Source organism: Apodemus sylvaticus, chromosome 4 (assembly GCF_947179515.1).
Source record: "Apodemus sylvaticus chromosome 4, mApoSyl1.1, whole genome shotgun sequence".
Lineage (NCBI taxonomy): Eukaryota > Metazoa > Chordata > Mammalia > Rodentia > Muridae > Apodemus > Apodemus sylvaticus.
The window spans coordinates 88547699-88566270 of NC_067475.1; the positions used below are offsets into that span (position 1 = coordinate 88547699).

The 18572-nt window shown below is 44.3% G+C and overlaps 1 protein-coding gene across 4 annotated transcripts in view; it reads left to right on the forward strand.

The window, feature by feature from the left end:
• The first annotated feature begins 1101 nt into the window (after positions 1 to 1101).
• The window catches only part of Rapgef2 (Rap guanine nucleotide exchange factor 2), a 227044-nt gene continuing 209573 nt past the window's right edge, over positions 1102 to 18572 (forward strand). For all 4 annotated transcript variants that reach the window (XM_052180330.1, XM_052180331.1, XM_052180333.1 and 1 more), the window contains exon 1: positions 1102 to 1463. In XM_052180330.1, the coding sequence (XP_052036290.1) occupies positions 1395 to 1463 (69 nt within the window). In that variant the 5' untranslated portion in view covers positions 1102 to 1394. The remainder of the gene's footprint in view (positions 1464 to 18572) is intronic.

The window sequence follows — 18572 nt, forward strand, 5'->3', positions numbered from 1 at the left end:
CCTGATTATGTCAGAGAACTTGCCGTTTTGGCATCTCGATTACAGTGGGCAGACCTGGTGTTTTCCTGTCTGATGTGATACCAGGTCTGGGGTTGGAAAGCCGCATTCCCACCTGTCTAACGCAGGGGTCATTTAAGGGTTTAGGTGTCAGTGAGCGCGGAAGGCGGGAGGGCAACGCTGTCCTTGCAGTCATTACAAATAAAGAAAATCCACGGATGGTTAATGTTGCCACCGAAGCAAAATCCCAGTTAGCCCTAGGCTTCGGGAAGACCTGCCACTGCAGGTCTTCGCAGGGACCTCTCCCGGGTGGGGTCAGCTTCCAGCCTGGGAAGGGGCGGGAGAGGGACCAGAGTGCCGCCAGGCCTGGGATGCGGGGTCTAGGCCAGGAGGGGGGCTGCGGCTGCTGAACTACGGGATTCGCGACCGCGACAGCCCGGGCTGTCCCGGCTCCCATCGCACCTGGTCCGGGCAGAACGCGGCTTGCAGCCAGGGCGCGGCCCCGCCAGGCCAGCGATGGGGCGGGCCAGCACCACGGGGCGCTCCGCCCCCGATGATGCGGCGGCCTCCGACTGGCCCCCGGCCCGTCACTCACTCCTCACCATGGTTGCAGCACAAAGCAACAAGCCCCGGAGGCCGCTTCCTCCCTGAAGAGCGGCTCCGGCGGCAGCCGAGGCGCAGGAGAAGGAAGAGGCGGGGGAAGAGGAGGCGGTCGCCGTTCAGCAGACGCTTGGCGGGGCTGCGCGCTCTGCTCTCGGCCTCGCGCCCGCCGGGGACCCGCGCTTGGCCCGCCGCGCCCGCCAGCCCGCCGCACGGACGACGCACAAAGTTGCCTAGAGCGCGGGGGCCGCGCGGGGAGCAGCCGCACTCGGGCGCCGATGGGGGCGGGCGGCCGGAGCTGCGCGGCCCGCGGGGATGCAGCAGCAGTCGGGAGGCGCGGCCGACAGTAGACGGAGGCGCGGCGCGGCCACGGCGGCCGAGGCCAGCGGGCTCGGTGGCGCCCAGACCTGAGCCGGGCTCACCAGGCTCAGCGCGCGGCCCTCCCTCTTGACCGGCGCGCGAGGACCCGGGACGCGTCAGAGCGAGCGCGGCCGGAGCGGGTAGAGCCAGGGCCCCGCCGGAGAGGCTCCGCCCGCCGTCCCTTGCACCTCCCTAAAAATAACTCGGCCCGCCGGGGCCAGCGCGATCCGCGACCGTTCCGGAGCGCTGCCGGGCAGTCGCTGAGTCCGAGTCTACGGACAGCAAGCTGCGAGGAAGAGGGCAGCTCGGGGCTGCACGGACCCTTCGTGCTGTCTGCGCCCCGGCTCCGCGCCTGGGCTGCTTTGCCTCGGGCAGTGGCGCTGGGCCGGGAGGCCGGCGAGTGTGTGGAGCGGTCCCGGTGCGCCCCGCAGGGGGAGATGGCGTCCTACGTGGATAATAGCTTCCGCCAAGCGGTGATGAAGAACCCCGCCGAGAGGACCCCCCAGGTGAGACGCGCCGCCACCCGCCGTGGGGTTGGTGCCTGCAGACTGCGCCCTTCCAGTGCCCCGGCACCCCTCTGCTGGGGAAGCATCCCTTTTCCCCTCATCCAGGACCTTCCCTGCCCAACTTCCAAGGGCATTCTTTTCAGACCGTTCTGCGATTGCTGCTCTCTCCTTTGCTGTCCTTTTCGTTGTGCTCCCTGTAGCTGACCTTGCCCGCGCCTTTGCGGGACTTGTCTATAGGGTATGTCTTTCTCCGGCCACACTCCTTGGGGCTCTGAGTCTTGGGGTCAGGTCTCAGCTCCCTCGGCCAAGTACTGTTGTCACCCTGACTGCAGGCTCAGTTACTCCCTTGCATACATCCCATCTTTAGAGTTTAGGGGTGTTTAATGAGCTGTAAGAGGGAACTTGCAGGGTTGTGTGCTGAGCTGACTGGTCTAGGTGCACCTTATAAAGTGAAACACTGAGGTGCCTGTCTTTATTTACTACTTGACTTTCTTGAAAGAGGAATGTTGTTATCCATCTAAAAGTAAAAGTTGACAGCTATGCTAGCGCTTTTCATTCCAGTTGCAGATGTAAGTGCAGATTCTTCCTCGAAGGGCACAGATTCTTCTGGTTTGCACAATATGGTCAAAATTAGATAAGTGGTTAACATTTATACAACAGTTTATCCTCAGTTTCTTTTTATTTTTAAACGGAGGGCTAGCTGGTTGGTTGGATTTGATTTTTCTTAGATTGGATTAGTGAGGGAGGAGTGTTATAAAAATGTGGTTTGATTTCCGTTGCTTACTGGCTAATGACGTATATTCCTAAATGTTGGGATGGTGACTACAGGCGATCCTGCTTGCCAACCCTGCAGGCAAAGAAGCTCTACAGATCTTTGGGGCCAGCAGACACAGGGAGGATCCAATACTTGAAAAAAAGTTGCTTTGCTTGTCTGGTGTTGGATACCATCTGTCCAAATCCAAGTGCTGCCCATCTCTGATGATGATTATTTAATGTGCGAGAGAATAGAATAAAATAGAATCTTCCATTGGCTGCTTTTGGACAAGCCCCAAGGATGGCACCTGGTACTGTTCTTGATGGTTTTCCTTTTGCTTGGTGCGATTGTCACATGTGGGATCTGTGTATAGATTACATTTGCCAAGCCTGGAAGATGGACTGTAATTGCATAAGAACGTTCATTTCTTGTCTCCAGAAGTACCTTTTCTTTTCTTTCTTTTTTTTTTTTTTTCAGAAGTACCTTTTCTAAAGGGCAGTTTTTATCAGGCCCTGGGCATCCCTCCTTTGATCTGGTCTCTTTGGTGGTGCAGCTGCCCTTCCTGTGTCTTCATCATCCGTATTTGTTCAAACTGTCACTTATACCCATTTTCTGCTCTTGAAAAAGACACTGCCAGTTTATTGTGTAGGCAGAGCAACTTTCATGAGGTCTCTCAGTTCTGTTCAAGAACAGAGTTTGAAGTGCCAGGTGAAACTGCACATGTAGAGGGCATTAGAGCCTAACAAGGGTGGTCAGAAAGTAATGTCAGAAGCCTGGGGTAGAAATGGGGAGGGTGACATGGGATGTTAGGTTGATTAGTTAGAATAACAGTGAAGCCTGCTATCAGATTGTGTGTGTGTGTGTGTGTGTAGGGGTGGGGAGGTGGGAACGGTGGGTTACCAAGTAAGTCTGGAAGAGACAATCCTTCCACTTGGACAGCCTGTGGATTGACTAAGTAAATGGACTGTTGTTCGACTACCCAATTCCCCCGCCAGTGGCGTGGAATTTAGAAACCAACCCAACAGAGGACTCTTGGCCCAGTGAGAAAGTGGGCGGGTTACTACTTATCCTACTAGCTAAAGGCTCCATTGAGAATCTGGGAGCTCTCTTTACCCCACCTGACCTCAGGAGAAGCAAACAGAGAAACCTGCCAAACATGGTGAACATTCTCAAGTGTCAGCCCTGTTGACTTTGATGTTCCTTTGGTTTTAATCCCGCCTCCCCCTAGCCCCCCCCTCTATTTATCGGTTTAAAGAGAAATTAGTTTGAACTCTGAGTGCTTTTCCATCCTCACCTAAGTTGTCAGAAGTAATTTATCCAGAAGTTGGAACTCTCCTCGAGCAGAAAACAGGCAGTGTGGCTGCACCTGTGAAAGCTTTTCCATATGTAGTATATTCTCATAGATGCTTCAGCATTTTTGTAATATGAGTAAAACAACATTGTTATATCGCTTGATACAACTGGAGGGACAAGAATTAGGGAAGCTTTGCTTTGGGGTATCCTATTTCCGAAGACTGACTTTGATAAAGGAGTTTGTGTGACAGGCGAAACCGCACGGTTCTTGGAAAGATTGAATGAAAACGTTTATTTACTTATTTGTTCTTGTTGGGTCCAGCTCCTCCCTTCCCTGGCCAGCCCTACTCCTTCCAGACTCTTCACAGACAAGTTCTGCATTTAGGTTAGTGAGTTGCTTAAAAGTCATTTTGATAACTACCCTAGTGTAGTTAGTTAAGCAGTGGGTGACTATTGCATCTGGGACTGGAGAGGCTTAGGAACTTTGACACTTAAGAACTTTTCACATGTGTCTGGAAAGTGGCAAGCTACTCTTGGTGTGCAGAGGGAAGGTAGGCAGGAAGGAGAAACACGAGGAGAAATTATCACCTGAGATTTTGGCCAGGAGGCTTCCAGTATTTCACCTGGTATTCCTAGGAGAGGAAAAGACTTTAATCCAGTGTTTACCCTGTATTGTGTGTCTGGAAACTTGTCCTCCTCCTTCTCAATGGCGCACTGTATTCTAAAGTAATATACTCCCTGGAAAAGAAGGAACAATAAACATTCTATTGATACTTCTCAATGCATCTCTGTTGAAAAGCAGGACGGCTAAGTAACTGCTTTATTCAATGACTTGGGTTTATGTCTTTAATCACTTAAATGAGAATTGTGGTCACCAAGGCAATTTAATGAAGTAAAAAATGTAAATAAATTGCAAACAGCATCATACCCCAAGGCTTCATACAATAAATTTTTTGTTAAACTATTTTATTAAATCGTTGAATTCAGGCCCATTGAGATTGCTTCTGTGGTGTGTTAAATATTTACTTTCAAATGATATGTGTACAGTAACTCTCATCCCATCTCCTCCTAGTTAGTAATCTTACTTTTTCAGTATTAAACGTGTTTTTTTTTTGTTTGTTCTTTGTTTTTTTTGTTTTGTTTTGTTTTTTTTTTGCTAACCTTTTTTAGCTGAGTTGCTAATGCTCAGGAATGCAGCTGTCAGAGTTCCCAAGAGTACAGGACATAGATTTTTGCAAAGTCACTCAGTGGAATTCATTGTGAGTCTTAATGACAGCTGAAACAAAACAAAGTAGATCATCTTGGCGAACTGGAAATGTATTGAATATACCCAGCCTAACAACGTGGTACTGCTGGGTATCTGCTGTTTACCCTCATGATGCCTCTGGCCTGGGAGCTCCCAGCTGGAAGAATAGCGAAACACATACTGCTACTCCAGGAAAGGTCAAAATTTCAAACCTATCTCAAGCACGGTTTCTGCTGAATGTATCACTTTTATAATAGTAAGAAAAACAAAAAACAACAAATCCTTTTGAACCCGGAAAGTAAGAGGCCATCAGCATCTGACTTATCTTAACTTGTCAAAATAGTATTTATTGATGCATAGTTGATAGTATTTCTTGATCCATACTGGCAATGTGATTTCTAAACAGCACTTTTGGGAGAAATGGGGGATTTCTGAGGTTTGTTGGGCAAAAAGGAGTGTATTATGTGGAAACCTACCGACTGCTGTGACAGTGTAATTATGATTGTAGCTAGTGTTTGAAAACAGTTGTTTCACTTTTTGTTAATCACCTTTGTGTCATTGAAACAAATACATGAGGTAACTTTATAAAAAGAACAGGTCTGTTTTGGCTCAGTTGTAGAAGTACATGATTAGGTAGGTCACTGCTCCCAGAACTCTGGTGGTCTGCCCCATATTCATACGGGAACAAGTGCCCGTCTGTTGGTCGGGAAGCAAAGGGAAAGGAAGGGGTCCTAAGAGCTCTTTTCCAGGGCTGGTGCCCTTGGAGACTTCCCATCGGTCCTCACCTCCTGCAGCTTCCCCCACCTCCCTATAGTGCCTGTGTGGGACTGGCCCTCAGTAGGCCTTGAGAAACCATTCAACACCCAAACCGTAGCTGTGGCACACCACAGTGCTGTGTTTCCATTGATAGCTAATGTTGGCACCTTAGGTTAGGAGTGATTGGCAGCTGAGTATCACCTTTTGGTGACTGTTAGAGCTCAAGGTTAGACAGCCATAGCCAGTCAAGACGAGCTTGTGTGTGAAAGTAAGCGGACTGCCATGCTGATTGTGATGGTTTGTATATTTTCAGAGGGGAAAAGAAGCCCCCCCCCCCCAATCTTACATGATAATTAACCCTGTGGTGAACTGTATGAAGTGTGCCACTTGCTGGAGTCAAGTGTTTTCGTTTTCTCCCTCAATCTTTGGAGAATTCTGTTTAGTGCAGTGTTGGCACACTAGGGTTTGTGGGGGGCCAGGTTGAGATGTGCAGTGTGTTGGCATTAAGGCGTAATGCCCTCTACAAATGTGTTGGGCTGCATTTGTGCCTATCCTTGAATGCATGTGGCATGTTGGCTGTGGGTTGGTCTTGTCCGTTAAATCATGGGTTTTGGTTTTTTGTTTTCAGGGCAGGGTTTTACTGTGTCACCCAAGGTGGCCTGTAACTCTGGATGTATCCATTTCCATCCTGAGTGCCGGCGTTGCCGGGTTATAAGGGTGTGCCACCATGTCCAGCTTCATTTTTTGTATTAACCCCATAACAACCCCTGCATAACAAAAAATGAGGAATCTCCACTTGTCATTTGTTTGTTTGTTTGTTTGTTTGTTTATTTTGCTCTGGCTGATCTCAAAATCACTACGTAGCTGAGGATCTTGAAGTGCTAATAGTATAGGCATGTGCTGCGAACCTGGGATTTCTTCATGTTTTTAATAACCACTTGCACCCTTACTCTGGTAACTACCAGTCTTTTTTTTCCTATAATTTTGTTGTTGCAAAGCATTGCATAGATTAAATCATGCAGTATGGGGCTTTCTGGGACTGACTTCAGATTTCTACCATTGTCACTTATTTGGTCCTGAGTTCCTAAAGTACCAGTGATATCTGGTATTGGCCAGATGGATTTAAATTGAGATGGTGAAGAGGGAATCCTATAATGTTCATGAAACATAGGCCAATGATCATGTCTTAGATGAGCAGTGGTTGTCACAACGTGAGCATGTGGGCTATCCATAGATTGCTTTTTTTTTTTTTTTCTGGTAGTAATACAAGTAGTAAAACTAGTCATTATCGTCTTTCATTCAAGAAATCACTTGCTGTACATGAGGAAGTGTTATGGCTGTACTGTAGGCCTTCCTCTTCTATTCTAAGACCTGAGAGGATGGCCAGAACTTCAGATAGTGCTAAAACTTTGCACATTTCCTCTGTTGCCTTCATACAAACTTAATTTCTAAATTAGACCCAGGAAGAGATTCACAATGATAACCAGTAATAAAATAGAGCAGTTATAGCAATATGCTATAATAAGATTGCCAGCATGGTTACTCCTGTGCTTTGGGACCACTATGAAGTAGAGTAAGCTTTCGTGGTGTCAAACCCAGTGCCTTTTCACCAGTGGTCTGCCTGAAGAAAGAGTCCTGAATCCACACACCGCATTCTGCAGTTGGTCCGGAGAGTCAGATGGGTGCAGGCTACAGAGCAGGTATATCCAACAAATGGTGAGTCTGGTGGTACCTTCTGGAGGAATGAGTAGCTTCAGGAACGAGCTGTGTATCCATCAGTTGTTTCTTAATGTGATGCATGGGGAATGTGGTATTTGACTAACAGTTGGACACTCCCAGCCTAGCAGAGACTGAGTGAGGCTGGAACGTGCCCGCTCCTGGGGTTTGATACCAGTCTGTTAACAAGCACTAGCCAGTCAGGGTTCTTCAGTGAAGATTCTCAAAAAGCCACAAAACTAAAGAAGCATCTATTTCAACAGACTGGAGGATGGCTAAGTAGTTAAGTATACTTACTGCTCTTGAGAGGACTGGGGTTCAATTCCTAGTGCCCTATCATTTGTAACTCCAGTTCTGGGGAATCCAGTGCCCTTTTTTGATCACCATGGGCACCAGACTTGGTTGCATATGGTGTTTTTGCTTATAAGTAGGCAAAACACTCATATACATAAAATAAAATAAAATAAAAATCTTAAAAAAAAAAGGAACAACTCGATTTCAGAAAACACCAGACAGATCCACATTTGATGGTAAACAATTGGGCAGTACTTTCTGGAAGCGTTGAAGGTATGAAAACTGAAGAATTGCTTAAGTTGTCACGGATTGGAGGAGAGAGAAGGAAATGTTATGTGGAGCCATATGCAGTGTGGGATTCTGGCTTTTAATGGTGTCAGATGTAGTCTGAATATTTACATTTTCTTATGCTTGCTTTGTATGTTACCCTAAGAGGATCTCAGTGAGGTTGACATGGGATCTCTGAACTATTTTATAGAATTTTTCCTTCAGTTTTACTTTTTAGTGAGTGGAAGATGGGGTGGGTGGGATATGTGTGTGCCTGCGTGTGCGTGCGTGTGCGTGTTTGTGTGAGTGTGTGTGTGTGTGTGTCTGTGCGAGTGCACGTGTTCTATCTGGTCCTCTGGCCCTCCTGCTTCTGGGGACACTCCTGTCTCCTGCTCTCATCTCACCATACGAGCCCTGGGGTGACAGACTCATGTGACCTTATCTGGCTTTATGTGGCTTCTGTCAATTTGAGTTCAGGCCCTCAGACTTGCCATCTTTCTGGGCCCTATAAAGCCTTTTTTAGACTAAAATTTATAAAACTGAAAGTTAAAGAAAGGATATATAACTTTTTGGAGCCCTTTTGTGACCCTGTATAGTAGCTACCCAAATTATTAACTTCAGATAATCTTTTTCCTGATTAGTAATTTAATCTTAATGAGAAGGCCAGTGTCTTTCATCTCAATCTTTATTTTCCTCTTTCTATGGTGCTGGGGATTGGTTTTTCCTTGTTTGATACCTTGTCCTAAACAGTCTGCCACTGAGCTCTGATTCCGCCTCTGTGCCTTTTTTTTTTTTTTTTTAACTTTGTATTTTTGAAACCGGGTCTTAAGCTGGCCTTGAACTAACTGTGTGGTCCAGGCAGACATGGAATTTATGGTCTTCCTGCCTCAGCCTCTGGAGTAGCTGGGATCCAGTGCCACCAGGTTCTGACTTCGTTAATTTCATTGTTTTTTAGGTTTATTTTGTTATTATTATTTTGAAAATGTAATTTGTCTGCATGTATGCATATGCACCATGTGTGCCTGATGCTCATGGAGACCGGAAGAAGGTGTTTGATTGCTTGGAACTGGAGTTACAGGTGTTTTTTTTAGCTACCGGACTGTAGGATATGAGCTGCCATGCTGGGCTTAAGCTGTGTGTGTGTGTGTCTGTGTGTATTACATATATCAAGAATGTTTTGTATGTGTATATATACACATACATATATATATACACACATGTATACATATATATGTATATATTATATTTCAAAAAAAATTTTTTTTTTTGTTTGATAGTTTGACTACACTTGTAGGAACAACTGAAAAAGAAAATTTCAGGCCAGGTTTTGAAGTGACTAAAATCTTTTAAAAAATGAAAACCAGGGCTGGAGAGATGGCTCAGTGGTTAAGAGCACTGACTGCTCTTCCAGAGGTCCCGTGTTCAATTCCCAGCAACCACATGGTGGCTCACAACCATCTGCAATGGGATCTGATGCCCTCTTCTGGTGTGCAACAGCGACAGTGTCCTCATATACATGAAATACGTAAATCTTTAAAAAGAAAATGAAAACTGTATAATAAGCATGAAGCTACAAACTACCTCCCCCACCCCCAAGCTCTATCACATAGGTTTGCAAACTTCCTTTTCAGATACAGTCTCCCTCTGTAGCTGCACCGGCCTTAACCTTGTAACCTTCCACAACACAGGACTGACTGGACTATATTGCTAAATCCCTGTTAGTGGTATTGAGGATTGAACACAGGGCTTCTCCCTTTTATTTAATGTTTTATTCGTTGTGTTTTTTGAGCCGTAGTCTCTTGCAGTCATGTTGGCCTCACACTTTGTACGGAGCTCAGGGGCCTCAGACTGATTTCTTGCCTCCCAGCTTGTCTCAAGATCCGGGTTCCAGGCACCCCCTGCCGTGCTCAGCTGCCTCTCCTTTTTTTTTTTTAAATTTTTTTCTTTATTGATATATTTTTTATTTACATTTCAAATGATTTCCCCTTTTCTGGGTCCCCACTCTCTGCAAGTCCCATAAGCCCTCTTCCCTCCCCCTGTTCCTCCATCTACCCCTTCCCACTTCCCTGTTCTGATATTCCCCTATACTGTTGCACTGAGACTGCCTCTCCTTTTAACTACATTTAAATGTGTTTTAGGAAATGCATGTAAAAAATATGAGTCACAGTCTTAATTTCCTTTTTTAGATACTGTATTGAGAAACCACTTGATCATATTTATGTATTTTTAAGCAGGTAGCAATGTGTACTAAAAGACAGTGAGTTGAAAAACATTGAAGTACCTTATCATAAAAAATACCTTATCATAAAAGGGAGGATTGACAGCTTTTTAACTTTGTTTTCATTTACCGGTATCAGATTCCCCACACTTTTTGTGGAGCTGAAAGAAACTGACATTCTAGCTTTAGGGACAAACGTTGTGTGTCTGCTTATTCCTTGGGCTTGGGATACCACAAACGCCTTTTAGACTTAGGCAGTGTACTTTGAGAACCCCAAACTCTATTCCTAAATGTGAACCTTCGAGTCCAATCGTCCTTGGAGACTTTAGCTGGATTGGTGGGAATTCCTGTCTTGGTTCCATTTTCTCTGGTGTGGTTTAAATCTATAGCCAGTTATGAAAACTGGCAGGCAACAGAGAAAAGCCGTTTCACTTTAAAAGTCCCTCTCTTAACTGAGCTGGCATAGTTTCCTCTTGTGATGACAAATCCGTATCTTTAATTCTGTTCATGGAGTTGTCTTACATAAATTGTCTTCACTCACCCTGCGAGGTGTGTTTTTGTCAAAGATTTTTAGAGGGTTAATTGATACCGTTTTAAAATTAGGTATACATGTATGTGTGTGGCATGTTATACTGGAGCAAGGAGAGAGTGCTGTGTCTCCTGAAGCTGGAGTTACAGGCAGTGTGAGTGCTTGACGTCGGTTCTGGGAACTGAATGAGGGCACTTTGCAAGAGCTAGTGCTCCGTTAAAGATGGAGGAAGAGATTACAGCAGAGAGAAGAATGGTATTACAGACTCTGTATCGTGAGGATATGGTAGTGTGCAGTAATGTGGTCTCTGAGTGGTGAGGATATGGTAGTGTGCAGTAATGTGGTCTCTGGAGTGGACTGTGTAAAGCATCTTTGGCTTTACTAGTGTTTTTCAGCATTTTGGGCTTATTACACTGATCATCCCTTTCAAATCGAGATGTATTTATTTTACTTGCATGGGTATTCTGCCTGTGTGCCTATACATGTGCGCCACCTACATCCCTGGTGTCCTGGACCCCCTGACACTGGCGTTACAGACAATCGGAAGCTGCATGTGGGTGCTGGGAATTGAACCCCGGTCCTCTAGAAGAACATCCAGTGCTTCTAACAACTGGCCTTTTCTCCAGCCCCCTGACCAAACTTCTTCCTAGATAACCTTTTATCATTATTTTATCTTATGGTTTGTTCTTCTGAGTGGTTTACAGCATGAGTATAGAATTGATTATATTAGGATTTTATTAGCTTACAAGTTACCCAACACTGAACGTATAGTGGCTGCTGGCGTAGTAAGAAATCTAAAGGCCCCAGTGCCATGTGTGCTTAAGGTGTTTCTAAGGATCAGATGATGACTAAGTTCTCAAAGCACAGGTTCAAGTGTGTATTACTATCTTTGTTAGGGTTTTATTGCTGTGAAGAGACCAAGTGACCAAGGCAACTCTTATAAAGGACAACATTTAATTGGGGCTGGCTTACAGTTTCACAAGTTTAGTCTATTATCATCAGAGCAGGAAGTGTGGCAGCGTGCAGGCAGACCTGGTGCTGGAGGAGTTGAGAGTTCTACATCGTGATCCAAGGGCAGCCAGGAGAAGACTGTACCCCAGGCAGCTAGGAGAAGGGTCTCAAAGACCACCCCCACAGTGACATATTTCTCCCAGTGAGGCCACACCTACTCCAACAAGGCCACACCCCCTAATAATGCCTCTGCCTCGGCCAAGCATATTCAAACCACTGCAGACACCAACCAGGGAAAGGGAAGTTGAGCATCCTCTTTTCAAGGTTTTGTCATCATCCATATTCTCATGAATAACCCCCTCCCCATCCTTGGCTTCCCTGCTAGACAAATGCTTTACTTCACCGAGCCATAACCCCAGCACAGTCTTTATTTCCACAAGGTCTTGTGTATGTTCTTTTGGCTAGAGATGTGCCACCCGATACTTTTGGCTGCAAAAGAGTTTGGATATTTGAGTCTTTTAAAGCGTCTATGATACAGAAGGGCAGGAAAGAAAGAGATTAAGATTAATGGATGCTGTGAGCAGATAGTATTTGTCCAATTTACTTTGCATAAGAAATAGATGATTGTAGGGCATTTATGCAGTGATTCTCTGGAGAGCGCTTTGAGGGTCTGATTGGATTAAAGTGCTGCATTAATGTATCTCGGTAACAGAATCATGCGAATGTATTCAACTACTTGATTCTCTTAGGTATATGCTTATCTTCAGAATTCCAATCTGTTATTTAAAGGTAGGGATACACACTAGTGGGTGAGCAATATGTGTAAATATTTGCTTACAAAACATGGTAAGAAACTATAATCCCTGTGCTAATTGGGCTCTTAACATGTCATGTATTGTTTTAAATATAAACTACAGACTTAGGGCTGGAGAGATGGCTCAGTCGGTAAAATGTGTGTGCATAAGAACCTGAGCTAGGATGCTCAACACCCACATAAAAAAAAAAAAAAAAAAAAAAGGCCAGACGTGGGGACATGGATTTGTGACCTCAGGGCTGAGGAGGCAGAGCGAGGCAGATCCTGAAACTCGCTGGCCAGTCATTCTAGTTGATCTGATTGATGACTCAAAGTAAGGTGAAGAATGACCAAGGAATGTGCCTGCTGTCACCCTTTGGCTACACACACACACACACACACACACACACACACACACACACACACGCACGCGCGCACATACTCATGTGACCATATACTTGCACCACACAATAACATACACATACATTATCGGCAACATGTTCTACTTAGATATATTGTTGCCCCCCCCCCTTTTTTTAAAAAAAAAAAAACCAAAAACCTTTTGTATTGCACAATCTCATTACCTTGCTCATGCCAGCTCAGTCTCTAGCCCAGGTAGCCCTTGCACTTGCTTTCTGCCACCTCAGGTTCTGAAGTAGCTGGAATTTACAGGCCTGCGCTAACAAGCCTGGCTTATTTTCTCTCTCTCTCTCTCTCTGTCTCTCTCTATCTCTCTCTCTCTCCCTCCCTCCCTCCCTCCCTCCTCCCTCCCTTCTTCCCTCTCTTTGTGTGTATCTTGCCCTAAAGGTTTTCCTGATAATACCAGAATATATGTAAATAAACTGTTCTTGGTTGTTTGTAGTAGCATTAGTTGAAATAGTTTCAGAAGCTAATGGCTAAGAAGGGCTACTGGTAAAAATTCAGGCCTTAGACTTAACAAGTTGTTTGTTATTTGTTGTGGTTAACAAGAACCACGTTTCTGGCATAAGCTAGGCTGCACCAAAACATAGTTTTTGAAAACAGAATATACATTTTGTCTTTAGCAGATTAAATGCCAAGCTCAGCGATTAGCTTTGCCATAGGGTTTATTGGGCTGGGCTCAGTGCTAAGCACCTCTAGGCAGAATTGGAGCTCAGTAGTACAGTGTGAAAAATAGATAAAATGGCCTAGAATGCATTTTATTAAGATTCACATTTTAATATTTTTTAAAATAATACAAACCAGTAAATAATCTAAGACTTCTTTGGGGCATATGATTATGTTTCTGATCCCCTCCTTCCCATTCATATTGCATATAAAAGTAGTTCCTCACTAGTAAAATGAATCAGGTCCCTTTACCTTGTCAAAAGATGGGTGTGGCTGTAACCCCAGAGATGGAACAGCAGAGGCAGGACTGCTCTGGCTCATAGCCCATGTGGCAAGCTCCAGGTTCAGTGAGAGAGTCTCTCATAAAAAAAAAACAAAATGAAGTTAAAAGGGGGAAAACAGTCAAGTGAACATTAAGTAACTCTAAGTTGTCTCTCACTAGACTTTATAAAAAGTAAATAAAAATTACCTTTTTCGTTAGGACTCACATTTTTACAAATTATGTATGTATACATGTATATGAGTCTCTATATATCTATATATCCGTATCTACAAACCAGCATGACCGAACTACAGCGAGGCAGCTGTCTAGGGAGGAAAAGCCTTTGGCCCACAGTGTATGTATGTGTGCATACGTGTGCTTCTGTAGGTGCCGGTGCCCGTGGAGCGCAGAGGCTGGCACAGCTCGCTTTCTCACTCTTACACACTTTACTTTTACTAGAAGAAAGAGATTCATCATTAAAAACACATTCGAGATACCCAAGCCTGGACTCCAGGGGAGAGGAAATAAATACCAAAGGTAGATTAAGTGAGTTTCTCCTTGTCTTTGGGACAAAACCAGAAGTGTTGAAGCATTAATCCCTCTGATGGGGGTGAGCTAAGCGCGGCAGCCCCGCGGCTGTGTCTGGGTGCAGGGTCCTTAGGGCAGGTAGCTCTCCTTCCAGTCTGAGGCTGCTTTCACCATGGTGCAGACTGAGCTGAGTGGTTGAGAAGCCAGGGTGGCCTCTTGAGTGCCTCTTAGGTGTCCCAGGATAAAATGCAGGTCCGGGAGGCGTGCCTGGGAGTTACTCCTGGGCACTGTTTCTACGCCTGCCCCCAAACCTGAACGTTCCTTCATGTAATTGATGGGTGAGGAGTGGGCTTGTGCCAGTTGAGGGTCGCTGACTCTGTCACCTCACTGTAAGGAACAAACACTTTCTTTGTCTTGACTTCTCATTATAGTCTCCCATTGTAAGTGTGTGGTTTTGGTGCATGTTCCTTATTTCCATGCCTTACTTATCTCAAGGCAAAGTAACTTAAGTGTTTTCTTTTCTTTTCTTTTTTTTAAGTTTCACTGAAAACAAATTTGTTAACTTGGAAATAAAGTTTACTTGTTAGCTGATTTAAGTGATATATTTGGTAATAGGAAATCAAATTCTATATATTCATTAGCTCTGATTTCTTCTTTAATGCCTTCAAAAAGAAATGCGTTAATTTTAGTCCTCCCTCTGTGTTGCCAATAATAACAGTACAAGCTTACTCATTTAAGTTATGTATTATGACTCAATTTAAGTTGAGTATATAGATATGACCTGTTCAAAGTGAGGAAATTCTTTGCAAGATCATTATTGCCTTGCCGGAAATGTTATTTCCTTCATACTTGCATATCTTGCTAACTGTCCTGGTACTTAGCAAAGTTTTCTGGTTCTTTGCATTCTGGCTGGCAGATCAAGAAAAGTCTAATCATGTTTGATTGAGAACTATACTTTTGGGGTGTAGTGGGCATCTCTGTAGGCTTGCAAGTGTAGGCAGCAGAAGTCAGGAAACCACGGAGAACAATTCAGCAGCCAAGAGATGGATGTGAACGCTGAGGACAGCAAGGCTCGGGCACTACTATAACATTTGGACTAAATAGGGTGAACTTAAACCATAGACAAGTGGGGGCGGGGCTACACTTGTTTTAATAGAAATGCAGATTTGGGAGAAGGAGGGACCAGCAGTGGCTCAGGTTGTGCCTCAGAATTGATTGCATATTTTTCTTTTATTTTGGGAACTTGAATGATCAGTTGTGTTAGGGAAAGGAGAGGTACTCGAGCATTTTTGTACTTGCTACATGTAATTTAGTAATATTTTAGGAGACTGGCTGAGGCAGCTGAGGAGGGAGGTGAGATCACCAGGCATTGGAGGTGGACGGATACAGATTATTACAATCTTATTTTGGGTTTTCTTTTCTTTTCTTTGCTTTTCTTTTCTTTTCTTTTCTTTTCTTTTCTTTTCTTTTCTCTTTCTCTCTCTTTCTCTCTCTCTCTCTTTCTTTCTTTTCTTTTCTTTCCTTTCTTTTCTCTGTTCTCTCTCTCTCTCTCTCTCTCTTTTTCTTTCTTTCTTTTTGCCTTACTGTGTCCGGTTGTGTCTCTTGAGCTTCAGAAGAGGACTTTAGCGGATGCGAGGCTCGGGTATTTAATCTATAGTTATAAGCTTGAAGTCTGAGCTGGGGGACTATAAGAAATGAATGACAGAATTTCGTGTTATTTAGAAACATCAGAAACAAAGCTCCTTTGTCTCAGTCATTTATTTTTTATTTTTTTTATTTTTTGTCCCCAGATATTTCTAGGGAAGGGCCAAAACTCTAGTGACTAATAAGTATCTCTTGGTCCAAGATACTCTAGGGAAGAGGGAATTGATTTCCAAAGTAGCATCGCTATTGCTTTTACTACTTTTATTGGCTTGATTTTTTTTTGATACAAAGTCTAGGTAGTCCAGACTGGTTGGAATGCTTCATCCTCCTGCCTCAGCTTCCTGAATGCTAGGACTGCAGGTGTGTGCTATCATTCAGATCCACAGATATCTTTATGAACAAAACTGCACAAAGCTTCTTAATGATATCAGGCACCTGTCTGTCTATCATCTCTGTATCTATGTAACATATCTGGCATATTTATTTATCTATCTAATTGGCAGCCAATGTGGTTATTTCTAGGTCATAGAATCTTACTCGTAGGAAAGAAACATTTTTGTTTAGGTTATTTGCTGCTTTCTGGCCTTTCTTGAACTTATCTAGGTTTTCTAGAAATTTAAAATAAGTGAATGGTTTAATACAGTTTCCTGAATTACACTTTCCTTATTAAAAACAAATACACAATTATGGGTTCTTTAAGGTCATCACACAAACTAGGTCCCAGTGTCTGGTGTACACTAGGTGCTCTGCTCAAGATTACTAGTGTGCTGTACGCAAATCTCCTCATTTTCCTTTAGCTGGTAGACAGATATTTTATAGCTGCTTAATTACAATGATTCTAGGCATATTGTCAAAACCTTGAAATTGAATTCAGGAATTTTTTTTTATTATTATTATTAAGTTGTTTATGTTTCTCTGTCTTTTATCCAAACAGAACTCCCCTGAGTTTACTCCCTAATCTCTTTGCAGTGTGCCTTGGGAGCGTGCTTCGTGTGGTGGGAGCGTGTGCCGTGGGAGAGTGCCTCGTGCTCTGAGAGAGCGTGGCTTTGTGTGCTGCGGGGTCTGTGCAGCTTCCCTTCTTGGCAGCCACAAAGATATCTTTTAAATAATTAGCATAATTTGCACAGCCATGCCAATTAATTATATCAGTGGATGTCAAGAAGAGAGAATTCTGGTGGGATTTGGAGAGTGGGAGTGAAGTGAGGTAGTTGAGGGAATAGCTTTTGTGATGGCTGGGGAAGCACTGGGAGAGATTGGCAGCCGCATATTCCAGTGATGGCGAGTCCACCTCACAGCAGACGCCAGCGAGGAACCTGCAGCAGGGTTGGAAGTACCAAACCCAGCGTTTATGAGCTCCAGCATTTACCTTCCCGCCAGCCGCCTGGACCTTGCTCAGGGTGGATGATCAGCCTCTGTATTTTTATCTGTCAGTTTTGAGAGCATATAGGTAATATAGTCTTCTAGAAAGGACTGAAAATGGATTTAAGTCTTACCTCAAATATAGGAATGTATTTTGTGCATTTTTCTTATTTTTTTAAGGTTGGGAATAAATATTAAACATTGACTGAGTTTTCAAGAAGTTAATTGAAACATGATACAGAATAGCACCCAGAGGGAGAAATATCCCCCAGCTTTTTCAGTGAGTGTGGTGTGAAATAGTCTGTTCCTCTCATTAAATGGGATGGAAGTTCTTAGGAGAAACAAAGTCTCAGCCATGTAACTCAGTCTTTCCTCGCCCTCCTTCTCCTCCCTTCCCACCGCCATTACTTTTCTTGTTTTTGTGGTGCCTTGAGTCCAAGATGCTAAGCCAATCCCCTACGCCCCCCCCCCCCCCCCAGTGCAGTGCAGCCCACTCAGGCCTTAACTTTGGACTCCTCCTGTCCCACATATCTGGGGTTACAGTCGTGTGCTATTAATTCATGTTCCGGTTTTTATAATATATGATGTATTTTGGATGCTTTTGATTTAACCCTTTGTCAAATATTAAAATAAATGCCTGATCCTTTTATTGTCTGCTTGCAAAGATTATCAGAATTTCTCTTAAGTTTTCTTTTCAGTTTAATGGACAAATAAATACAACTCTGTTTTGATAGTAAAATGGCCGATTAAAAACAGGAACCTACATGTATTCTCTCCCTCCCCGTAACTATACGTTTAGGTTAGACTCTAGTGTAGTTACATGAAATAAAATACTGTTTAGACCAGCTTGGATGTTATGTTAGAGAGAAACATTCCATAGCTGTGTTTCTCACTGTCAGATGAGCCCATTCATGTGGCTGGAAATTACTAAGAGTCATGCTGTGACTGAAAACAGTGGATCCGCGTTGTCTTCTGGGTCAGCTGCTTCTGGGCTTGCTTCGGGTTAGGGTTACGGTTACGGTTACGGTTAGGGTTAGGACTTCTGAAGGGATGACTGGAGTCGGTAGAGAAGGTGTTAGCCTGTTGCCTATGTGCCACACTAGTGCCAGCCACCCCAGCATGGTTTAAACTAGCTTGTGTCCTTAGTGCAGCTCTCCCTCCTCACTGTTGTGCTCCTTCTTATGTTTGTTATTTACTTACTTAGAGGCAGGCTCTCACTACGCAGGTTTAGCTGTCTTGGAGTTGAACTGGCTGACCTCGAACAGTCTCACCTGCCTCTGCCTCCCAGTGCTGGCATCAGAGGTGTGCACCGGCCATGCCTGTTCCATTTGTTACTTTTTTGAGGGTTAACATTTGCTTCTACAGGAAGCACCCTGGTCATTTGGCCTGGGGGTTGGATTTCATGTATGGGAT